Here is a 21,826-nt window from a genome sequence, read left to right on the forward strand (position 1 = left end):
TTCATTGGTTCCATAGTTATCATTTATTCAAATGCTATGTACTAAGTAGTATTCTAGGCCTTGGCAGTGCTGAGTGGATTAAGACAGGAAAGCTTGTATTTTCGTGGTGAGGGATAAACTAAGTAAAGAAACGCTCACACAAGATGATGCCAAGTCATAACTGTTAAATAATTCTAATGAGGCAATAGCTAGAGGAAGTGTACAGTTCCTGAAGCCATGGTAAGGGAAGGCCCTGAGATCAGCTGTGGGCGATGCTACAGTCCACAGGGAAGGAAAGAGCAGCACAAAGCTAACCATGGATCAGCTGCACTGACTGGCAAGGCAGCGTAGTGGCACGGGTACTTGGCTATTAAAAGTGAGGGCAAGCAAGATGTTCAATCAACCACACACCACCTATAAAATGTATCGGTAAAATGTATGTCAATGTCAGGATAGCTATCTTGCCATTTCTAACATTCTTGAATGGGTCTTCAGTGTTACTATAATATTAATAGTGAAACATTGAAGAAGTACATTAGAGTTTAGTGGGATTGTACATCAGTTTTTCCCTTCACAAATAGTTGATGCTAAAGAGGGGAGACAGCTATGAGTCAGTTTAGTAGATAGGCTTTGTGTTTAAGGGATTGAAAGCTAGGAAAATGCTTAGAAAATGAAAGAGGGTGAGCCTGCCATTGGGGGAGCACTGTCCCAGTCTGTGTGAGCTGGATCCTGGTACGCTGCACAGCAGTGCAAGCTTGGGCTGTGTGTACTGCACACCATAGATGTGAAGTCAGACAGCTCAAAACAGCCACCTGCATTCATGCTCACCTCCTTCCAAAGCTACTATTCTCCTCCTTTCAGACTACATTTTTCCAAGACCTTCATCCCTGTGCTATGATGAATTTTGAGCTGAAGTCAGATTTTAACTCTGCCCCATAACATCTTCCTGACTCTCTGTTGTGCAGGTCTTGTACACAGTTAAGCTTCCAGAGCGCCTTTCCATTGATGGGCCTTAGTAAGCAGGAGGGCTATTAATGATGCGTTTGATTCCTATGGAGACCACTTGTAAGAGAGTCAGAGCACTTGGCTCTCAGTGCTAAACAGTGAATTGCTAGAGAGATCAGAGCACCTAATAGGCATCACAACATTCCCAAGCATGTCCACCTTATACATGGGATCCTTTGCAGAATAGTCTAAAGATCCAGAAGTGGCATCAAATCTAAACATCCGTGGGGTCTGCCCACTCTCTGAGAAGTCACTGTTTGACTCTGACTCCTGCAAGATAAAGATGGGACAATGCTAATGTCTCATCTTCAGCACTGTTCATCCTGTTTTGACCAAATGCCTGTGATCCTTATGATTCCACACATTTAAAACTACCTAGAAATAACATTTATCCTTTTCAAAGCCCCAACCATAAATCAACCATAATGGAACCCCTTGCTTTTATTGCAAAGCTGTGTGCTCCAACCTTTGAGTCTAAAGTGTTTACCTGGCTTTTCTGCAGCTGACTCAGTGGATTGGACCCTTTTAATGCAACTTGCATGGCAGTGTGGTCACCAAATGATGTGAAGTCTTTAAATTTTATATATGATTGATAGCATATTGCTCTTTACTTTCATGACCAGGGCTTCAAATGTAGAAAAATGAAGGAGGGAAAAACTCAAGAAATGAGTGTTTGATTCCTGGGCTGCCCCCAAGTTAGCAGAGCATGGGGTTTCTTCCTGCAGAGTACCCTAGGGCTTGGGCCGTGGGGAAGAGCGAATACATACATCATCCTGGAGCTTTGAGAAGCTGGGGGTTGCTCCTTTCTTAAAAGCTGTCTTACCCTGGTGAACTGCTGTCCAGACCATGACCGTCCTTCAGCCTCTCATTCCTAAGGATCTTGTCTGGGAAACCACCATCCTGTCTGTATCTCAGAAGCCCTCAGACCTCCTCTTCTATTTCTAGAACACAGCTCCATAATTATGTGACCATTTTCAAGCTGGGATGCTTTTCCTTGTTAAGTATTACTAAACATGGGCCCTACCTTCTCTGGAGTACTACTCTCTCAGGGTAGTTTAGCTTCCCATTTTCCAAGTCCTTCCCAGACCTCAGATCTATCGGACATTCATATCTTAAACATAAGATGAATAAGACACTATTTCTCAGCTTCCCCTCCCCTTCTTGCTTTTTGTTTGTCTCTGTTTAGTTTGACTTTTTGGGTTTTTGAATCAAGATCTCATATAGCCTAGGTCAGATCTTCCTGCGTCCACCTCCCAAGTATAGGAATTACAGGCTTGTGCTGCCAAGCGTGGCCTCTCAGTCTGATTCTCTTGTGAGGCTACACTATCTGCCATTTTTGTTTCTCTTTAGTAATCAAAAAATTGCCAGGGATTGTCTCGACATGTCTTCAATAACCAAAAAATGAGAGTAGTAGCACACTAACCATACTAAGCTTCTAAATCACTGAAATGGGATAAACTAGAGAATCTCTGGACTTTTAGCTCCTCCTCCCATACTCCTGCTTCCTCCCTCTCCCCTCACTTGAGTATGCTAGACACGTGCTATACCACAGAGCTTCATCCATAGCCTTTCCTTATTTAAAAATGTAAATGATACCTAATTCTCAGTAGTTAGAAGTTGATGTGGTAAGGGCTGGGGGTGTAGCTCAGTTGTAGAGTCCTTACCTAGGATGCATGGAGTCCTGGGCTAAGTCCCTAGAACTGCAGAGGATCAGCATGGTGGCTTGGACCTGTTAATCTCAGGACCAGCACTGAGAAGGCAGATGGAGGAGGAACAGCAGTTGAAAGTCATCCTTGACTCCATAGCAAGTTAGAAGACAACTTGGGATGTATGAGACCCTGTCTCCAAAGAAAAAATGAAGAGTCAGTAATTCTAGTATATAAAGGAAATTATAAATGGTTACATAATGATTTCTTGCTTAGAAAACTTTGAATAACATCTCTGTTAATTCAAATTAAATGTATCTCCATCCATTTTTGAATGCTCTCATGTAGGAACCCAACCCACATTGTTAACCTTCTATCCTCATTCCCTACCCATCTCATCTGCAAACCAAAGTCTCACTCACCTTCAAACTGTACCCTTCTTCATACTGTGAGTGACAGCCCAGTAGGAAATGCAATCTGTGTTCCTCTTATGGGGCTGGTGGCTAGTTTGGTTTAGTTTTGTGGGTACCAAGGACCAAATTCCCAGGGCCTTATGTTTGCTGTACCACAGACAGCACCACCTCCATTGTTATAAAAAAAAAAAATTGATGCTTGTGTGTATTTTTACATAATACTTGGTTTTAATATAGTTTTGACGATACAGATTCATGGTCCAACTTCTTATTTCTTGTCCAACCCTAATCTTACTGTGTTCTAAGGATATGTCTTTGGACAAGTCACTTAAATCTCTAAACCTCACCTCTCAAGTAAGGAGAGCTATTCCATGCCGTGGTAGAAGATTAAAAACAAGCATCCGTGTAAACCGTTCAACACTGTCCCTAACATGTAGTAGCCCTCTCAGCACGTATCAGCTATTTGTTGTTACGGAAGAACTTCTTCCTCATTCAACTCTGCAAAGTGCTTTACAGAAAGTAAAAATCTCACTCGGAAGTAACAATGCAGTCAGTAAACCGAAGCTGTCCAGTTCCCACCATGCTGATAGCTCTTGTCCTCTCCCTGAAAGACTTCCTCTTTCTATCTCATTGAAATAACCTTTCCAAGCTATCTCAAGCCATATCCTTTGACCACCATTGAAATTTGATCTTTCCCTCCAAATACAGCAGTTAGGACTGGGAGAGGAGGCCATTTCAGGAAGTACTTGTCGTGCATGCACATACAAGGACCCGAGTCAGATCCCAACTCCCCCTATAAAATGCCAGCCATGGCAGGCAGCACAGTCCTGGGATCCCAGCTGTGGGACGGTAGAGACGGGAAGATCCCTGGGACTTGCAAATCAAATTAGTAAGCTTCGGGCTCAGTTAGAAGTCCCTGCCCCAAAATTAAGTTAGCAAGTGATTGAATAAGATGCCCGCATTGACCTCTGGCTTCCTGATGTGTGTCCAGCAGCAGCAGTGTGTGTGAGCATGTGACTCTTTCATAGATTATTTTATACTATAGTGACCTCTGTGGAAAGCTATGGCAGGGTTTAAGTGTGCACCTATTTCCTCTGAAGTACTTTACACTAACTAGATGCTTAATAACCAGTCAAATTGAACAGGGGTGTTCAAGTCCCCAACGGGGACTTCTGTCCAGTTCAGACCAGGAATCATTTTCTTGCTAGTGTTTCTCTATGCAAGACTCTGTAATAGACACAAGGCTTAAAGTGAGAAAGAAGCCAAAGCCCTTCTCTCAAGGATTTAGGTTTCAGAGTGTTTTGAAATCCTAACTCTTTTTAATAGAGACAATGTATCGAATAAGCAAACAGTTGAGTAACGGGAGTGAATTGTTTTTTATTGTTTGTACAGACACAGTGGTCTCCTCCAGCTGCTGTACAAGTTTAGACTACATGGTCACCTATCTCTTCAAGCACATAGCAAAAGAAGGGAAGAAGCCACTTCGAAGCAGAGAGGCTATGCAGTCTGGTCAGAGACTGTTACATTTTATGCAACAAAACCCAGATGTTCTGCAGCAGGTAACCTCACTTAAAGTGTTTCCCAGAAGCCAACCCTACCTCTGGTCTTATATGAGCATTTATCAAGGTATTTAGCAATTATTCTTGTTGAAAGTTTTCCTGAACAGTGGAGAGTGCACAGGCTGACTTCAAGGATACCCACCCATTAAAATCCCAATGCTGCTGAGTTCACTGCAGAATTCACGGAGGGTGGTTCTTTTGAGGCCAAGAAGAGTGGCGCAGAAGACCTCAGTCTCCTCCCTGGGCCCTGGGCAGCACCTGCTGAGGAGAGCGTGAAGGACCTGGCTGCTGGAACAGCCCTGCTGCTCCTGCTCCTTGCAGACAGCCTGCTAGGAGGTGTCCAGTCCTGAGAGTGTAAGGAGCAGTTGTTCTGTAGACATTAGGGAGTCCTGCTGTTCTGATAGTAGGCAGTGTCCCCACACATTTGTCATATGTCATAGTGCTGCAGTTCCCTTGTCTTCAGCTGTGGTTTCTAACTGGCTAACACAGGCCAAGTCCAAGTTTATGATTATTTTAAATAGGTCACTTCCACCAATCTGAGAAACTACATAGAGAAGAAATGAAATGCCAAGAATATTCCAAAAAGAATAAAGCCATTTTGCAGATATACCATCACTACGATTGATGTTTCTACTTCTACAGAATTTAGGAAATGTCTGGTACACTGTTTTCAGCTTTCTTTTGTCACAGGTACATCCATAATCGTCTGATTTGCAGAAGTAAATACTTCACCTGACTCTATTGTCATCTTAGTCTGCACACTAAATCACTGCACACGGACATGGTGAAGCAAGAGCAGGAAGCCCAGAAGAGGCTTCCTTCCGACTGTGATGGCTTTGCTAGTACTTAAATGAAATTAGGAAAGTCTTATGTGTGGTGACGTTTCAGCTGACAGATGACAAGAGTGTAATTCATTCATACTTTGAGTAACTAGACAAGCGCTAATTACTGCAGGCCCATTACTATTTGCTATGTCCCTGAAACTGTTCAACTAATTGATAATGTTTGAAAAAAATGAGTAGACTAGAATTCATTGAGGATCTGGTCAGTGCAATTTCTAGCTTCTCCATGGGTACCTGTTACTCATGATGGCATGCTCTAAGTCAGTGAAGCTCAGCCTTCTCTACGGAGAGCGAGCACATGAGGGCTGTCATGTACTCCAGCCTGTACCAGTGGTGACTGGCTCTGCATGGGACTAGAGGTGTGGGGCTCTTCAGGATCTGAGTGATATGCCTCATTTAATGTGTGCAAAATGCAAAAACAAGTAAGATTTGTAAAGATGAAATTAATCAGCCAGCTCTGTTAACATAGAAATGATAGGAACTCACACAGAAGGGGAGGACTATGAAGGAAGTCTTTTTTTTTTTTTGAAGATTTATTCATTTATTATATGTAAGTACACCGTAGCTGTCTTCAGACACACCAGAAGAGGGCATCACATCTCATTACAGATGGTTGTGAGCCACCATGTGGTTGCTGGGATTTGAACTCAGGACCTCCCAAAGAACAGTCAGTGCTTTTAACCACTGAGCCATCTCTCCAGCCCAACAGAAGTCTTATTTAACTCCAGAACTGCCTAGAAATGTGACTGTCATGGTCCCCAGTTTTACAGATCAATACACTGGGTGCCTGAGTATTCACCAGAAAGTAAAGGAATTGGAATTTGAACCCAGATCCCTTTAGTTCCAAAGCTCACATCCTCACAGCTCACACCACTGAGTCAGGGCATGTCAGAGTTATCCAGATGGCTGCCTGTGCAAAACACACATCCCTGTAATGGTGAGGATGCACTTCTCCCACACTGCTGCCTGCAAAGCACTACTGTGCAGGTACAGACAGGAGTCTACCGGCTTAGCGAGAGAATCGAAGGGTACAAATACCCAAGGGTACGCTAGAATCAGGCCCAGCCTACCATGATAAAGGACAAGTCCACAACCGAGTGAGTCACTCCTGTGCGAAGTCAGCCATCGTCCAGTGTTGTCCCTTTAGCTGTGGCCAGGCACTTCAAAGTTGGTTGAAAATTTTAGCAAAAATCAATAGGTTGCAAGCAAGTAAGATGGCTGTGCAGGAGATCAGCCAGTGCGCCCTTACTCAGAATCGCCATGCATTTGTTGGTTTAAGTAATTTCTGTGTGTTAATAAGACTTGGTAACCTTTCACTTTACAGCACATGACTAAGTAGTGATATATCTTTATTAAGCAGTGGAATACATTCTATTTATTTGGGATGTAAGCTTTCAGATAACACTTTAAATATTAATGACTGGTCTCTGGTAGTCAGCATAAATATGATTTGCATTAGCACTAGGTTATATCATCTTGAGTGCCTCTGATGTCAACTATTGGGTATACTAATATCTGACATCATCTCCTTAGGTCACTGACAACTTTGACCTCTATTCTTATGCACAGTTTCTGTCATCTCAAAAGCTCTTTTGAATTGATTTGAAATTTTGACTCTTCCCTTTATGAGGCAGTAAAATTGATAATTATTCAGATGGGAACTGAGCACTGAGTGAAAAATCAATTCCACCCGCTCTCTGCTGCGTATAAAATTACTTCTGAGTCTGCTGGACTGAACGGATGGCCAGAGTGAAAGCAGCAGGCAGGAGTAGTGGGAAGAATTAGCTGGACAGAGCTAATAGCCTGGAGGGCTGGACCTGGAAAGGAGGGAGTGGGCCAGTTGGGGGTTATTATGAGCAGGGATGGGCCCATTGATCATCTGTTTACATCAGCTTTCCAAGACCTTATAAATCAGCCCTGAAGAGTGGCAGACCCAAGATTCAGACTCTCACCAGTGGGACTTGTATTAGATTATTCTCATTTTCACACTCAGATGAAAAGTGAGCCATTGATTATTCATTGGCTGCCCATTAAATGCTGTTTTTATAGATGATTTGCCTATCACAGAAGGTAATGAACAAGGTTGCTGCTTCATAACTGAGGTCTCAGTTTTCAAGGCATCTGTGTCATTAAGTAATGCCTAACCCTATTAAAAGGAATGGGTTACAAATTGCTTAACAGTGCTGAAAAACTAGACCCTAATGACTAATTGTGCCTGGAGTTTAGAGAGGGTTTGTCAGCTCTTTAAACTAAACGGATGCAGTGATACTGCAATTATTTACTGGTTTGAACTGTTTCCCCGCACCCTGGACATATTTGGCTAGAAGCATAACTAGCATGGAGAGTGTCCGTTCCCAGCTGCAGAAGGGATCTTCTCAGGCTTCCGCAGAGAGCCCGCACCTGGTGGGACTAGCCATTTGTGTGCCGGAACCAGAGAAAGACATCCTACATGCCTCTCATGGAAGTGTGTTGGTTATGGCCTGTCATGTGACTAGAGACCTTGCACGGTTCGTGACAGACTTTTCAAGGATTAAAGTTTCTTAGATGTGAAGAGTCATTGAATTTAAGTTAGCCTGTTTGCGTAAGAATTGTCCGCTTACTAGTGTTGCTTCAACTTAACATCTGAGTAAAACCCAGACTGCATAAATGAGGGGAGAAGAATTACCCAAGTATATTTAAACTAAAAACTTAACAAGAGACCAGCAGTAGCAGTGCTCAGATTGCTAATCACCACTGATTAGCAGTAGGTGAGAGTGAACTGCATAGGAACTTAGAGATAACATTTGTATATGATTTTTTCTATTTAATTACTATTCATGCTACATGTTTACATTCAAAACCAATAGATCAGCATTCATTTGGATATATGAAAAGACAAAATGCTGTGCTCAAATTAGGTGAGTGTAAAATTGAGGGACATGATGAATTCTTTTAAAACTTTAAGGGCACTTGATACAGAATCCTCTCTGCATAGAATGTCCTTAAAAGCACTAGCACGGCCGGGCGTTGGTGGCGCATGCCTTTAATCCCAGCACTTGGGAGGCAGAGGCAGGTGAATTTCTGAGTTCGAGGCCAGCCTGGTCTACAGAGTGAGTTCCAGGACAGCCAGGGCTACACAGAGAAACCCTGTCTCGGAAAAAAAAAAAACAAAAAAACAAACAAAAAAAAAGCACTAGCACCTTGTGCTTCAGAAGAACAGTAGCTATGGCTTCACTGTCACTGAGTGGGTGCTGGTTAGCATGTTGATAAGTTACATTGAGATTCTAGTCTCCAGAGTTGGAGCAGTTAGGCTTGGGTGTCTCTTTCCCAGCCTTGGCCAGCTCCCGATTTGGCTCAAATCAGCTCTACTAAAAATGCAGAGAGGTTCTAAATATGCTTTTCTTTCTCTTCTTTTCTTTTTATTTCATCTATTTTTGTATTCATTTGTTTGTTTGCTAGCATACCATTTAACTAGAAGGTGTGAAGAGCTGTCAAGAGCTATAAGAATCATACTTCAGTAGGGATGTAAGCGAAAAGAACATTCAGCCTTTTCCTCAATCAGTCAGTCAATCAATGAAAATTGCTTTTGTATAGTGCTCTTCATGACTTGCATCCCAAAGTGAATTACAGCGAAAGGGAGATCATCTGCTCTTTTTTTTCATCTCCGTATTTAGACTGAAATGATATCGCTCAACATTTTGACATACTATTCAAGACATCCTTCATACTTAAGAATCCATTCCTTAATACTGAGTAGGAGAAAGTGCCGACACATGTTTAACTGGTGTGGAGGCTTTGGCCTGTGGACTTACTTAGCAAGTGTCTAAGGACAGAAAACATTGAGACAAATAAAATACACTCATGTTTCTTATTTAACTCTTTAAAAAGTAATTAGCTATATTTTCTAATACTAATGAAAGTATTTCTCATGATCCTTAAAATTTAAAAAGGTGCCCTCCACTTAACGAGCTAGTTTTGGCTGGAGTTTTGACTTCATTCCTGAAAACGTGGTAGTAGACTGAAACAGGCTGGAGGAACATCCATAACTTGGCAAATAGTCAAGAATAGTTACTTAGATTTTTGTGGCAGCTGCACTCATAGATGTTACCTTAGTCCTTTTCATAGAAAATTTATGCATATACTATGTATTCTTTTTAGGAAAAAAAACAATACTAACAAAATGTCAGACCCACGCAAAGCCCACGTGCAGACACTGCCTTCAGTTCCTTGTGTATGGTTTCTGACATCATCATCAAGTGTCTCTGTGTGAGTTTTTAGCATCAGCATTTCACAGATGTAGGAACTGAGGTAGAAAACGTCAAGTATATTTCCCATGGTTACGTTCTGCAACTGAAGGACTGCACCATTCAACCCTCCTGTGCGTCTTTATTTTGCACTCTTTGTAGATATTAGTTATCCCTAACAATGGCTTTCATTATGACAGTTTTGTACAGGTCTATAATGCATTTTTATCATGTGCCCACAATCACACTCTCTTGTTCCCCTTGCTGAAGAACTAAGATGTTTCCAGCGGTCTCTCTAACCCCAGGGTTGATGGACTCACCACAAATATCTGCTCCCACAGCTGGTGGCCCTCCCCTATCATACTGTGTTTTGAACACTGTAAGTCCCACTGGGTCATCACAAGGTAGAATGATTTAGAGTGGTCATCCTTTTAGAAAACAAAGCATTAGGTGTGTATCTAGGTGTTTGTGTGTTTGCACATGAATGCAGTGCCTGTAGAGGCCAGAAGAGTGCACTGGGTTCCCTGGGCCTAACATGGGTGCTGGGAACAGAACTTGGGTTCTCTGCAAGAGCAGCAAGGGCTCTGAACCATCAAACCATCTCTGTAACCCAACTATGTACTGCAGTTGGGACAAAGTAGACGGACAATAGCCCAAAGAGGTAGTGTACAAGGACAAGGGAGTTTTTCAACCAGCTGGTGGGGGAAAAAACAAGGCTCAGTGGCTCCAGTATCATCTCTGAGACAGAGCTGAGCTTCCTCTCCCTTTTTATTGTACACCCAATGCCTTCACTAATTCTGTAGGTAGGTGAGGAGGGTGTAAAACTTAGCACATGTTTCCTGAAGAAATGAGTCAGATAGTGTGACTGCCTAGGGGTGAGTGGGGATCTTTGTGACTTTACCTATAATATCTTTGAGGTTATTTTGAAGTTTCTTTTCTTTCCTTAATCTTTTCTATTTTTTTAAAGATTTATTTTTTATTATTATACATAAGGAAGAGGGCATCAGATCTCATTACAGATGGTTGTGAGCCACCATGTGGTTGCTGGGATTTGAACTCGGGACCTTTGGAAGAGCAGTCATTACATCTCCAAAAACTAGCTAGCCATTGCCTTCCCAGACACATTGGAATTTGTCCTAAAGCAATGCAGAGATTTGTGTCTCTTAGTATTGCCCACTGACTACTAATTAAAAACAAAACAATGAAGAGGGAAAAAAAATCAGAACAGTCAGTGGACCCTGTGTGTGAGTGTGGGTCTCAGTTTCTTATCTGTACAGTCTGGGACTATAAGAACAGGTAGAGCTGAGCCTTCCAGTGTGGAGTGCACAGTGTGGACTGTGCCTCGCAGCTCAGTCCCATAGCACTGCCTTAGATGGCGTTGTAATCTGATTTTTTTTCCATAATTTTTGAGCACTTTTGATTTGTTCTCTTTTAATATAGTTATTTTGGTTTTCCTTATCCTATTTTGCTTTTTTATTACCAGGTTTGTTTGAGACAAAAATCAAGAGTGTTCTCTATCTGTGAGAAGAAAGAAAGGGAGAGAGAGGAAGGGAGGGGAGAGATAGAGAGAGATCTAACTACTAAGAATAAAGTTAAATAAGAAGGCCAGGACTAAGCCAAAACATCTAGGTAACAACAAGGCAATAAAAGTCTAAGAAAGAGGGAAGCTGGAGAAATGGCTAAGAGTTTAAGAGCACTAGCTGCACTTCCAGAGGTCCTAAATTTAAGTCCTAGCACCTACATGGCAGCTCACAACAGTCTGTAACTCCAGTTCCAGAGGATCTCCTGGCCTCTGTGGACATTGCACTTACATGGTACACAGAAATATATACAGGCAAAACACCTGTATAATAAAATAATTGTTTAAGTTCAAGAGGGAATAAACCTTTAACGAATGAAGGACTCTGGCTGGAGAGAAGGCTCAGTCAATAAAGAGCGTGTCTCGCCTCATGCTTGCAACCACAGCACTGGACAAAGGCAGGGCCCTGGGGTTTAATTCCTAGCCAGCCTAGCCTATTTGGCTGGTTTCAAACCAATGAGAGACCCTATCTCAAAAAGGCAGGCTGTTTAACACCTCGATAATTAACAACCAAGGTTGACCTCTGACTTTTGCACACACATGCAGACACACACACACACAAAGAAAACATGTGAGTATTGCCACCTAAGACAAGTTGGTAAAGTCCATGTTTTAATTTTCAAAAATAGAAATGTCGGGACCTGTGAGACGGTTCAGGGGTAAGGGTTCTTACCACTATGGCTGTTCTTTGATCCCAGGGATTCACGTGCTGGAAGAACAGACTTCTACATATTGTCCTCTCGTCTTCACGTATGTGCAATGGTGTGTGCGTGTGCACAGATCAATGGATGATAGATAGATAGAATTTTAATAGTAAAAGCTAGTAATTTTTATTAAAATGATATTTTACCTGTAATATAGAATTACCTGTTCCTTTAGACTAAGTCATGTTTTCTTTTAGAAGAATAGCTATTGTCTTAATCTTTTTCTTAAGTATGTCTGCTACTTTGATTTTGGTTGTTAGGCATACTTGTTGAGTAACTATTTAAGCTGCAATATAGATGTCATCATATTAATGTAACTATAACAGTCACTTTTATGGTGTGCCACCTTGCCTCTCAAAGATCTCGTATATCTTGACACCTGTCCAGGCCTCCACACAGTGTGATTCTTTACAATGGCCCGTGGGCATCTATAAAAGAAATACCCAAAATAATAATTTTCCAAATCACAGTCTATGGGCATCATTTTTAACTGTAAGTCTATAATTGTCGTACACTACCAAATAATAATTTGAATAAGCCAAATGGCAATGCCAAGATTCTACCTCAATATAAAATAGCCCTTCTGAAACTGCAGGGAAAACGTCAGGTCTACATGTGGGTCAGGGAAGGAAGAAGCACTGCCAATATTGTTCAAGTTAACAGAGCAGAGAGGGCTCCCACCCCATGAGGATGTGTGTTCTCACCTCTAAGCACAGTGGAAGGATGCAATCCATTGATAGCATAACTTGCCTTATTAATTGAAAGGAATGGAATCCACCAGATGTAGCCCAAGCCAGCAGAGAGTTGGGTGACTAAGCAACAGCAAAGAGACCATATTGAGCGAGCCAGAATCCAGTCTCCAAGTCATTTATTTCAGCCAGTGACAGTACATTTAAACTCCTGTGCCTCCGCAGTGATTGATGGTTTAATATCATATATAATTTTTTTAATGAAGGAAAACCATTTAAATATGTTACCATTTGCACTGGTATTCTCCTATGTACATAACTGCATTTAATCATTATGGGGATTGTTTTTATACTTGTGTAATTTGTATCCACGAAATAACTGTCAAAATCATCTCATGCTGTTGCTGGAAATGGTACAGTGTGCTTCATACGCGAATAGATCCATTCTTCCCTGCACATAATTAAGAGTGTTGGAGCTTGCACCGCCACCACGTAGGAATTCCGTGTTTACATTTCAGAGAATGAAAAATAAGCCATGGTGTTTTTGCAGGTTCTTGTTTTCCGAGGAAACGACATTTAAGGGCCTTAGTTTTGTACCAGTATATGATTTGAAGAGTCTGATTTTAAGACTTTTAATATTAAAATACATAATAAAATTTTATTATCTAATTACAAGAGGGTTTAGCCTCTTATTAAAGTTGCTAAATCAGGCCTATATTAGCATTATAATGGCACAGTTTGACATGGAATACTCAAAAGTCAAGTTCAAACGGGAGGGGTCTCTTACCCCTACCCCTCACACCAAATAACAAGGATGAAATGCATGTATGGAAGCAAACAAGGAGCAATTTGGGATGCTAGAGAAGGAGTGGAGGTGTCAGCCCAGGATGGTACCCTTAGGCAAGGCAGCTGGTCTATGTAGCCTTTTGTTTATCTGCTACTGGTTTATGTAGCCTTTAGGCCGGCACCAGAAACAATCGCTCCAACAGGGTCAGCTGCTGGTCAGAAGCAAAGTAAGAAAAGATTTTGCTTCCAAACACAGCAGCCATAATTTCTGTACAGCTGGCACCTGCTACTGGTGCACAGCATGAAGGTGAAAGGTCAAAGAGGCAGTTGTTCAAAACTCAAGAATGGCTTAAAGGGACTTGTAGATTAATCTGCTTTATTAACTTCTGTATATTAGATAACTATTGCTGTGAATGACAGTACATCTTTTTGAATAAGTCACATCCCTTTCTCTTTTAAATTAGCTTTTGAGTAATGAATATTAAATAGAAAGCATTTCAGAAGTAATTAAATGAAAATAGAATGATGTCATTTTACAGTTTTGTTTGTGTGTTTATAGAATAGGAGAATTATGCTTTCCAAGAATCCTTAGAAGGAGAAAAAAGGAAGGAAAGGGATAGGAAGGAAGGAAAACAGTCAGCTCTTCATAAAGAAGAAATTGGAATAAACAAGCCAGCCATTAGCCTTTGTCTTTAAACTGAAAAAAGATAATGTCTCTTGTGCCTTAGCATGGAATCGCTGGGTGCCAGTGGCTGGCTTTGACATTCCCAGGGGCTCCGAATGCTTTCTTTATGAATTAAAGTGACTGCAATCTGTCATCATTCTTTTATCTACAGTTTAGCACAGTCAGTTCTGCGACCAGTCTGCAGCAAATGTTCTCAGAATAGTGAAGGGGTTGTGCGAAGTGGAAGCAGCCGCTCCTTTTCCTCCACGCTCATATAAGGCAGGGAGGAGGAGTATTTTGTGAGGGAAAATGCACAGCTTTATACACACTTAGACCGATGATAATTAGGCATGCTCTGTAATAGCCTCTTCCCCCATTCTGGCAAGTAAGATGGTTTTTAGCCTCTTCATTGATAGTGATGAGTGTAATTGACTATCTGTGTAAATTAAAAAATAGAAAGAACTCAGTGACTATATCCTTTTTTAAAACCTCTGCAAAAAATCAGTCACTATAGAGATTTTCCATAGGTTAAGTGCTGACACAAACTCTGGCAAGGTTTTAAACAAACTCTTCAAACAGGATGGCTTTGTCTGTTGACTGACAGTGATTTTTCATCCTCGTTGTTTGTTTTTAAGGTTTCTCGTAAAATAAAAGCACTGTAGAGGACATGTGGGTTTCATGGTAAGAGCAGCATTCATACATATTTCACAAAGAAAACTACATCAAGTCTTTATGCAAGTGTAAGCTCCCACTCTGAGCAGTACTTCTCTGAAATACAGAGGTTACACCTAACATCATCTCGCTACTCCCCCCGTCCATCACCCACAGTAGAGCCATGCAGCTTCTTCTTGAAGATCTGACTGACCCTGTTACCACCCTGCAGCGCCCTGTGTTCTCTGGGCTTGCTGGGACCTAAAACATCACTGTGGAAGGAGTGTCTCTGACCATTAGAAAAATGTGCTAAGGAATGAGCACAGTGTAAATGGGGTAGAAACAATGCCAGTCTGTGCTGAGTGTGAGGCAGACACACACAAGGGTTGGGTATGTGTGGGATTCACATGTGTGCTTGCACATGATTCTACTTAACCCTCTTATCTCTGAAGTACTTGTATAACCATTTAATAGTCTAAAGAAGTCAGCCTGGTCTACAGAGTGAGTTCCAGGACAGCCAGGGCTATACAGAGAAACCCTGTCTCGAAAAACCAAAAAAAGAAAGAAAGAAAAGAAAAGAAAAAAGAAGAAGAAGAAATCAGTGCAGATTTAGACGCAGCAGAGCTTGTACTCTTCCGGCTGAGCTGAGGAGTCCTTCCCCCTTTGAGGGTGCATGGTTCAAGACAGGGTTTCTCTGTAGCCCTGGCTGTCCTGGAGCTCACTCTGTAGGCCAGGCTGGCCTCGAACTCAGAGATCCACCTGCTTCCGCTTCTTGCGGGCTAGGACTAAAGATGTGTACCATAAGCTGTGGACACTTGACCCAACCTGAGTTACTTAACATCTCTACTGAGTTGATTTGTTGATTTGTTTGCATTGCTAGGGTCAAACCCAGAGCCCCATACATGCTAGGCAGTCTCCCTGCTGCTGAGCTGCATCCCCTGCTCTTCCTTCACAGATTTAGAAGCTGGCACTTGGATGATGGTCAACCTTCAAGACTCACATAAGCTGAACATTAAAATACTCAAAGGGCAAAGCATCCATTCCTTAAGCTTAGAGAGGCAGCTGCTCTACAAGGAGAGGAGGAGGCAGATGCCCTAAGAGGTTCTCCAAGGAAAGACCTAGTCGGGAAACAACACATTGTAGACCTAAGATCCTCACATGTTAAAGTTTCTTGACTTAAATAGAGAGCTCTGAGGACCCACTAAGCAAATGAATATGGACTCACTTAACACAATATAGTCAGCAGAGAATGTGACTTCACGTTTGAGGCATGGCTACCACTAACCTAGGTTTGCCCTTGAGAAATCACGTGCTATTTAGAAACATATTCTTCCAATGTGCATCTCAGCTTAAGACTTCTCTTATAAGACCATGTAATTTGAAGTCTGTAACATCAGGCATATTGATCAAGGACTGCAGGCATGTTGTCTGTGTGCTTTGCCCTTTGAGAGTTTTTTCTGTGATACGCATTCTCAAAGTCATATTCACTGGACTGAGGGGAAGGAAATAAGATGAATGAAAATAAATGCCATGGGCTGGAGAGATGGCTCAGCGGGTAAGAGCACTAACTGTTCTTCCAAAGGTCCTGAGTTCAAATCCCAGCAACCACATGGTGGCTCACAACCACCTGTAATGAGATCTGATGCCCTCTCCTGGTGCGTCTGAAGACAGCTACAGTGTACTTATAATAATAAATAAAATCTTTGAGCTACAGTGTACTCGCATACATAAAATAAATATTAAAAAGAAAAGAAAAGAAATACCATAAATCTACTCACTAAGACAGTACCATCATACCTGAAATCTACTGTAACTCTCATAACAGCAGTAATGGGCGTGGGTTCTTTAAACATAAAAATAGCCATGCATCAACCAGGTGGTGGTGGTGCACACCTTTAATGCCAACACTTGAGAGGGAGAGACTGGTGGATCTCTGAGTTCACAGCCAGCCTGTTCTACAGAGTGAGTTCCAGGACAGGCAGGACGATTAAACAGAGAAACCTTCTCTCAAAATAACAAAAAAAAAAAAGGAAAAAGAAAAGTTGGGGGAGGATTGGTACATCAAGAGTAAACTAGTGGGGGCTGGAGAGATGGCTCAGTGGTTTAGAGGACTGACCACTCTTCTAGAGGCCCTAAGTTCAATTCCCAGCAACCACATGGTGGCTCACAACTATCTGTAATGGGATCAGTGCCTTCTTTTTGTGTGTCTGAAGACAGCCACAGTGTACTCACATATATAAAATAAATCTAAAAAAAAAAAAAAAAAAAACAGCAAAAAAGAGTGAACTAGTGGAGGAAATGTGCAGAGACTCAGAGTTGAAATAACTTGTTCAAAGTTGCACAGCCAGTGGTAGTGCTGCCAGACACCGTGGTCCCACATGGGGTCTTGTGATTAGAAACTACATTCCCGGGGCTGGTGAGATGGCTCAGTGGGTAAGAGCACCCGACTGCTCTTCCGAAGGTCCAGAGTTCAAACCCCAGCAACCACATGGTGGCTCACAACCATCCGTAATGAGATCTGGCGCCCTCTTCTGGAGTGTCTGAAGACAGCTACAGTGTACTTACATATAATAAATAAATAAATCTTTAAAAAAAAGAAAAAAGAAAAAAAGAAACTACATTCCCAGAGTGGCAATACTGAAATAAAGGGAGAGATTACCAAAAAAGCCTGGTCCTCCCACCCTGTTTTCTGGCTTGAGATGTGCTTCCCTCCTCTGTGTGTGCCTACTAAGTGGTACCATTAAACATCAGGTTCTCACCAGAGGCAAACCAGTAGAATCCAGTATAGGACTGAAAACCTGCAAAACTGTAAGCTAAATAAGCCCCTTCAAAATTCGCTTTCCTTAGGTGTGTCATTAAAATAGTAGATCTCAGACTAATGGTCTAAATAAGAGCTAAGATTGCTGGTCCCTAGATCTCACCCAGTTTGACCAGTCAAGACCTTCTTGGGTTATGTAGTGATACTTGCAGGTTTTTCTGTGACTCCTGAAGCACATCCCTATGGTAAGAATGTGAAGCTAACTTTCCTACACATTTGCCTGTTAACTCTGAGGCAGTTCAACCAGCAGCAAGCCTTGTTTGTCTGCAGGCTGGTCACCTGTCATTGCTTAAGCATGCCCCATGTACTTGTGCAACCAACCATCAGAACCCAGGGGCCCATGAGTTCTATATGCCTTGTCATGCTTGTGGGATATACCATACGGGCGTGGGCTCCTGAAATTCCATCTTCATTTAAAGCCTTTTCTTTGAAAATGCTCTACTTAGTAAAGACTTACATGCTGTGTGACCTGTAGGACCGCACCATTCTACAGAGGAGGACTTCTAGCATAGCTGAATTGGCTTCTGGGACCAGTTAGCTAAGCGACTCATAGCCTAGACACCCCAAGACTCAAGTCTTAGAGTCTCTCATTCCATTGTTCCCTCGACGTCCTCCATCACATTGGGACCAGAGATAAGTAAACACCTCTGTATATACTTCCTGGTGGTCCTGTGAGCCGGGAATGTAAAATAATACACCACCATGAAAGATAGCAATAGAAAGTGCCAGACTTGAAGAAAGGTGGCTTGGGCGACCATAAGGAACACCAAAAGCAAGAGCTCTCTGTTAATGCCCATACTTAACGTGGCCTCTCAGTTCAGATGGAACACAGTGGCTCCACTCAGCAGCAATTAGAGATAAGTGCATTCGGGATGATTTTTCCAAGATTAGAAGGAACAGCTTGATGGGTGGACAATAAGAGATTAATAAATACATGAGCTCCTTAAGGCCTGTTATGGTGACTCTGAAATGGCCTCCACAGGGCCATGTGCTCACTGCTTATTCCCAGATGGCAGCATTATTTTAGGGGTTCTAAGACATTTAGCAGGTAAGACCTAGCTGCAGGAAATAGGTCACAAGCGGTCCTTGGATATGTCTTAACGCCTGGCCCATCCCTGTCTCTCTGTTTCCTGACCACTGTGAGATAGAAACCCCCTGAACCATGTGGTGTTCTGCCCAGGCCCAGAAGCCAAGACACCATCAACTGAGCCCCCTGGCCATGAGCCGATATAAGTCATTGTTGCGTTAAGTTGTTTGTGTCAGAGCAGTTTGGTCACAGTGATAGGAAGCTAACTAATGCAAGACCCAGTTTTATTCAGTTCTATACCAGAAGTAGTCAACACATAATGAGAGGCCAGTGATTCTTTGAACAGTGACTAAGTGTAAGAAACAAAAAGGAAGGGGAAAGAAGGAAAATCCTGCAGAACAATACCTGTATACAGCAGGCATTCCATGTGTATACAGCAGGCGCTCTGTGCGTGCTATAGAGCTTGTGGTTAAATAGTGGTGACATGTGCAGGTGATAGCTTTGTAGAGACGAAGGAGCCATCATCCCCACAGAGGCCCAGCCTGTTTTCGAAACTGTGGAAGTTCCATTCCAGGTGCATAATGTGCTCTTACCCCACAGATGAAGAAAGCCTTCCCTCCCCACTCCACACTGCTCTCCTGGGCTCCCCTGCATTAGAGAGAGGCAGGAGACAAATTGACAGAAATCTGGAGGGAAGTAACTCAAGTGATTTAGGAGAATGGAAGGGCTGGCTTATGGGGCCAGATTAAAGAAGCTAAATATGTATAGCTTGCCTAAGTGACAACTAAATGGGGCATTTGATAAGTCTATAAATACTTGGAAGATGTAAATGCCAGGAGGAAAGGGAATTACTTAGCATGGCACAATGGAGTATTGGCATAATGGGATAATATTAAGAAAGGCAAGATGAAGGTTGAACATCAATAAAAAGCTTCCTGACAAGAAGAACCATTCCTGACAAGGGACACTATTAGGTTATGTGCTGTGGGCCAAAGGAAATAATGTCAGTGCCCTTCCTCAGGGTGCTGGCAGCAGAGCCAGCAAGGTAGCAGATGATGAGCGTGTCCTAACTGGGGCACAGCAGCCAAGCAAGTGACCTTCTGCCTGTGGCCTCCCCATCTGAGAATAGGAGGAAACTGCTGCTGCTTGGGAGAAATGAGATAGCCCAGATGTCCCACAGGCTGAGAACCCATAGAGGAATGGTTGTCAGTGGTTCGTACTGTACCACAGCCAGAGAGATTACCATTGTCTTGTAATGACATTCATTTCATACAGAATAGAAAGCTACTTTCTCTTGCAAACATCACTAGACCTTTGACAAGATACAACCCCTGAGCAGCCTCCCCTACACTCCCTGCACAGTCCTGCAGGCAGCCCCTATTGCCCAACACTGCTGTGCACGTTTGTACTCACACCCCTCTCTCCTGACAGGTCAAACTGCTCCTTCTCTATAGCAGATCAAATGCCCCCTCTCTAAGCCTCCCTTGCCTGCCCCACCCAGACCCTGGCACAATTGGGAATCCTCTGGCCTCTCAAAGCCTCCAGTGTGGGCTTGTTTGCAGCATTTAGTGTACTGCACTGTGGATCTTCTCCTCACTTGGCTGCAAGCTCTTTGAGAACTGGCACTGCCTTGCTCACCTCTGTCCCCAGGACCTGGGTCAGAGCCTGGTCAAGGTATGTATCAGCAAATGTGAAGTAAACCAAGGAAGCAGGCTCAGCACTCTTGGTTTCTCTCATGCATTGGGCCCATGCATTTTACTGGGGGAGAAAGAACTTCCAGCTCTTAACATCTTTGAGCATTCTCCCCATGTCTTGGCCAGTCCATTCCATGTTATCAGACAACTGTAAATAAATCCCTCCTAGCTCATGTCCTACTTAGGCAGCCATGTTGCACATGAATGTAGCTTCCTTAACATTTCTAGGAGATGCAGGATGACAGCAATAGACACGCTAACATGAATAGTGAAATCTTACAGGGACCCAGCAGTAAACAAAGAACTACAAGCAAGTAAGGGATGCCGAGAGCAGATGAGATAGTGTCCCTCGGGGAACTCCCACCCACCCCTGCTGGTTATCTACCACCAAGTATTCAGCTCTGAAGTCATTTACACAGAGGTAGCAGTATAGTCCTGAGCAGGTTGTTTTCATATATTTAGGTAGCATAGTGTATGTGTCTGTGTGAATTTGAGACTTAGCAAAGGGGAGGCAGCATGGAGCAGGAAGGGGGATGTGTGAAGGGAAAGGCAAGGGAGTTATATAATTGTATTTTGATGTGAAAATATCAATAATGAGGGGACTCATTTCTGAAAAACCAGAGTGCCCCCACAGTAAATGCTAGGCTATGTACATACTGTGTACATGCATACACAATGGAAATGCTAGGCTTAACTCTTAATGAAAAATGCTTTTGAGGTGGCCCCATGAGTTGTCCACAAAAACACATTTTTCCCATAGGAAAACATTTTTAAAATAAGTAACATAATCCTTCACTAGTAACTGGAAATCTTTGGGGCCATCTAACCGAATCTCTTCAGGAAACAGGAAGACTGTCCCGTCGGATGAGCAGTGAGATGCTGAGCCTCCTTCTATGGGGATGACAGATGTGTGATGAACTAGCACTCGCTGCCTTGATAACTACCAGGAAGGCCCTCGTGCCATTCTGTTTATATTGTTGTGTTGTGACATATGATACTCACTGGGCAGTGTTGTGGTGACATCAGAAAGTAGCCTGTTTTTCTCACTCCTTTTGACCTTGAGCTGGCCTGCGCCAGCGCTGAAGTCATTGTGGCCCTGTGTGCCTGAGCTTCAGTGCTGCTGGTTCCATTGGTGATGTGTATGGATGATCCAAGGCAGGGAGTGGCTGTCATTACTGAGTGCTGTTCCTCAGGCCACATGCACAGAAGATAGAGAAATGTGATCCTGCTCAAATTAGATATTAGCCCCGAACACCTGCATAAGAAGCAGCATTTCGGCTGTCTGGCTGCTGCTCTCTATTATAGAGTCTTGAATCTGGGCACCTGTTCTTATGTTCTGAATCTATCTGTGGTTTCGGGTTCCAGTTTTCTTTCTCAGAACATGAGTTGAGGATCCTGACCATTCTGGCTGCTGATGCAGTCTTGTTCATCTTTACTGTCTTGTCAGTGAGCTCTCACAGGACAAGCTGGGAGCCTGGCCTCTGCAGTTTCTCCACAGCAAGGTTAGCTCCTGCTCTGTATGGCAGACCCCAGCTGATAACTACTCT

General features: G+C 42.8%; 1 protein-coding gene across 3 annotated transcripts in view; it reads left to right on the forward strand.

The window, feature by feature from the left end:
- Ranbp17 (RAN binding protein 17) overlaps positions 1-21,826 on the forward strand; it is a 313,822-nt gene that overhangs the window by 278,050 nt on the left and 13,946 nt on the right. For 2 of the 3 annotated variants that reach the window (XM_085829032.1, XM_021175823.3), the window contains one exon: positions 4,436-4,602. In XM_085829032.1, the coding sequence (XP_085685158.1) occupies positions 4,436-4,602 (167 nt within the window). Of the gene's footprint in view, positions 1-4,435; positions 4,603-21,826 lie in introns of those variants that run through there. The other variant, XM_085829033.1, reaches the window with a different exon arrangement.

This window comes from Mus caroli, unplaced genomic scaffold (genome assembly GCF_978045245.1).
Source record: "Mus caroli unplaced genomic scaffold, Mus_caroli_1 scaffold_13, whole genome shotgun sequence".
Lineage (NCBI taxonomy): Eukaryota > Metazoa > Chordata > Mammalia > Rodentia > Muridae > Mus > Mus caroli.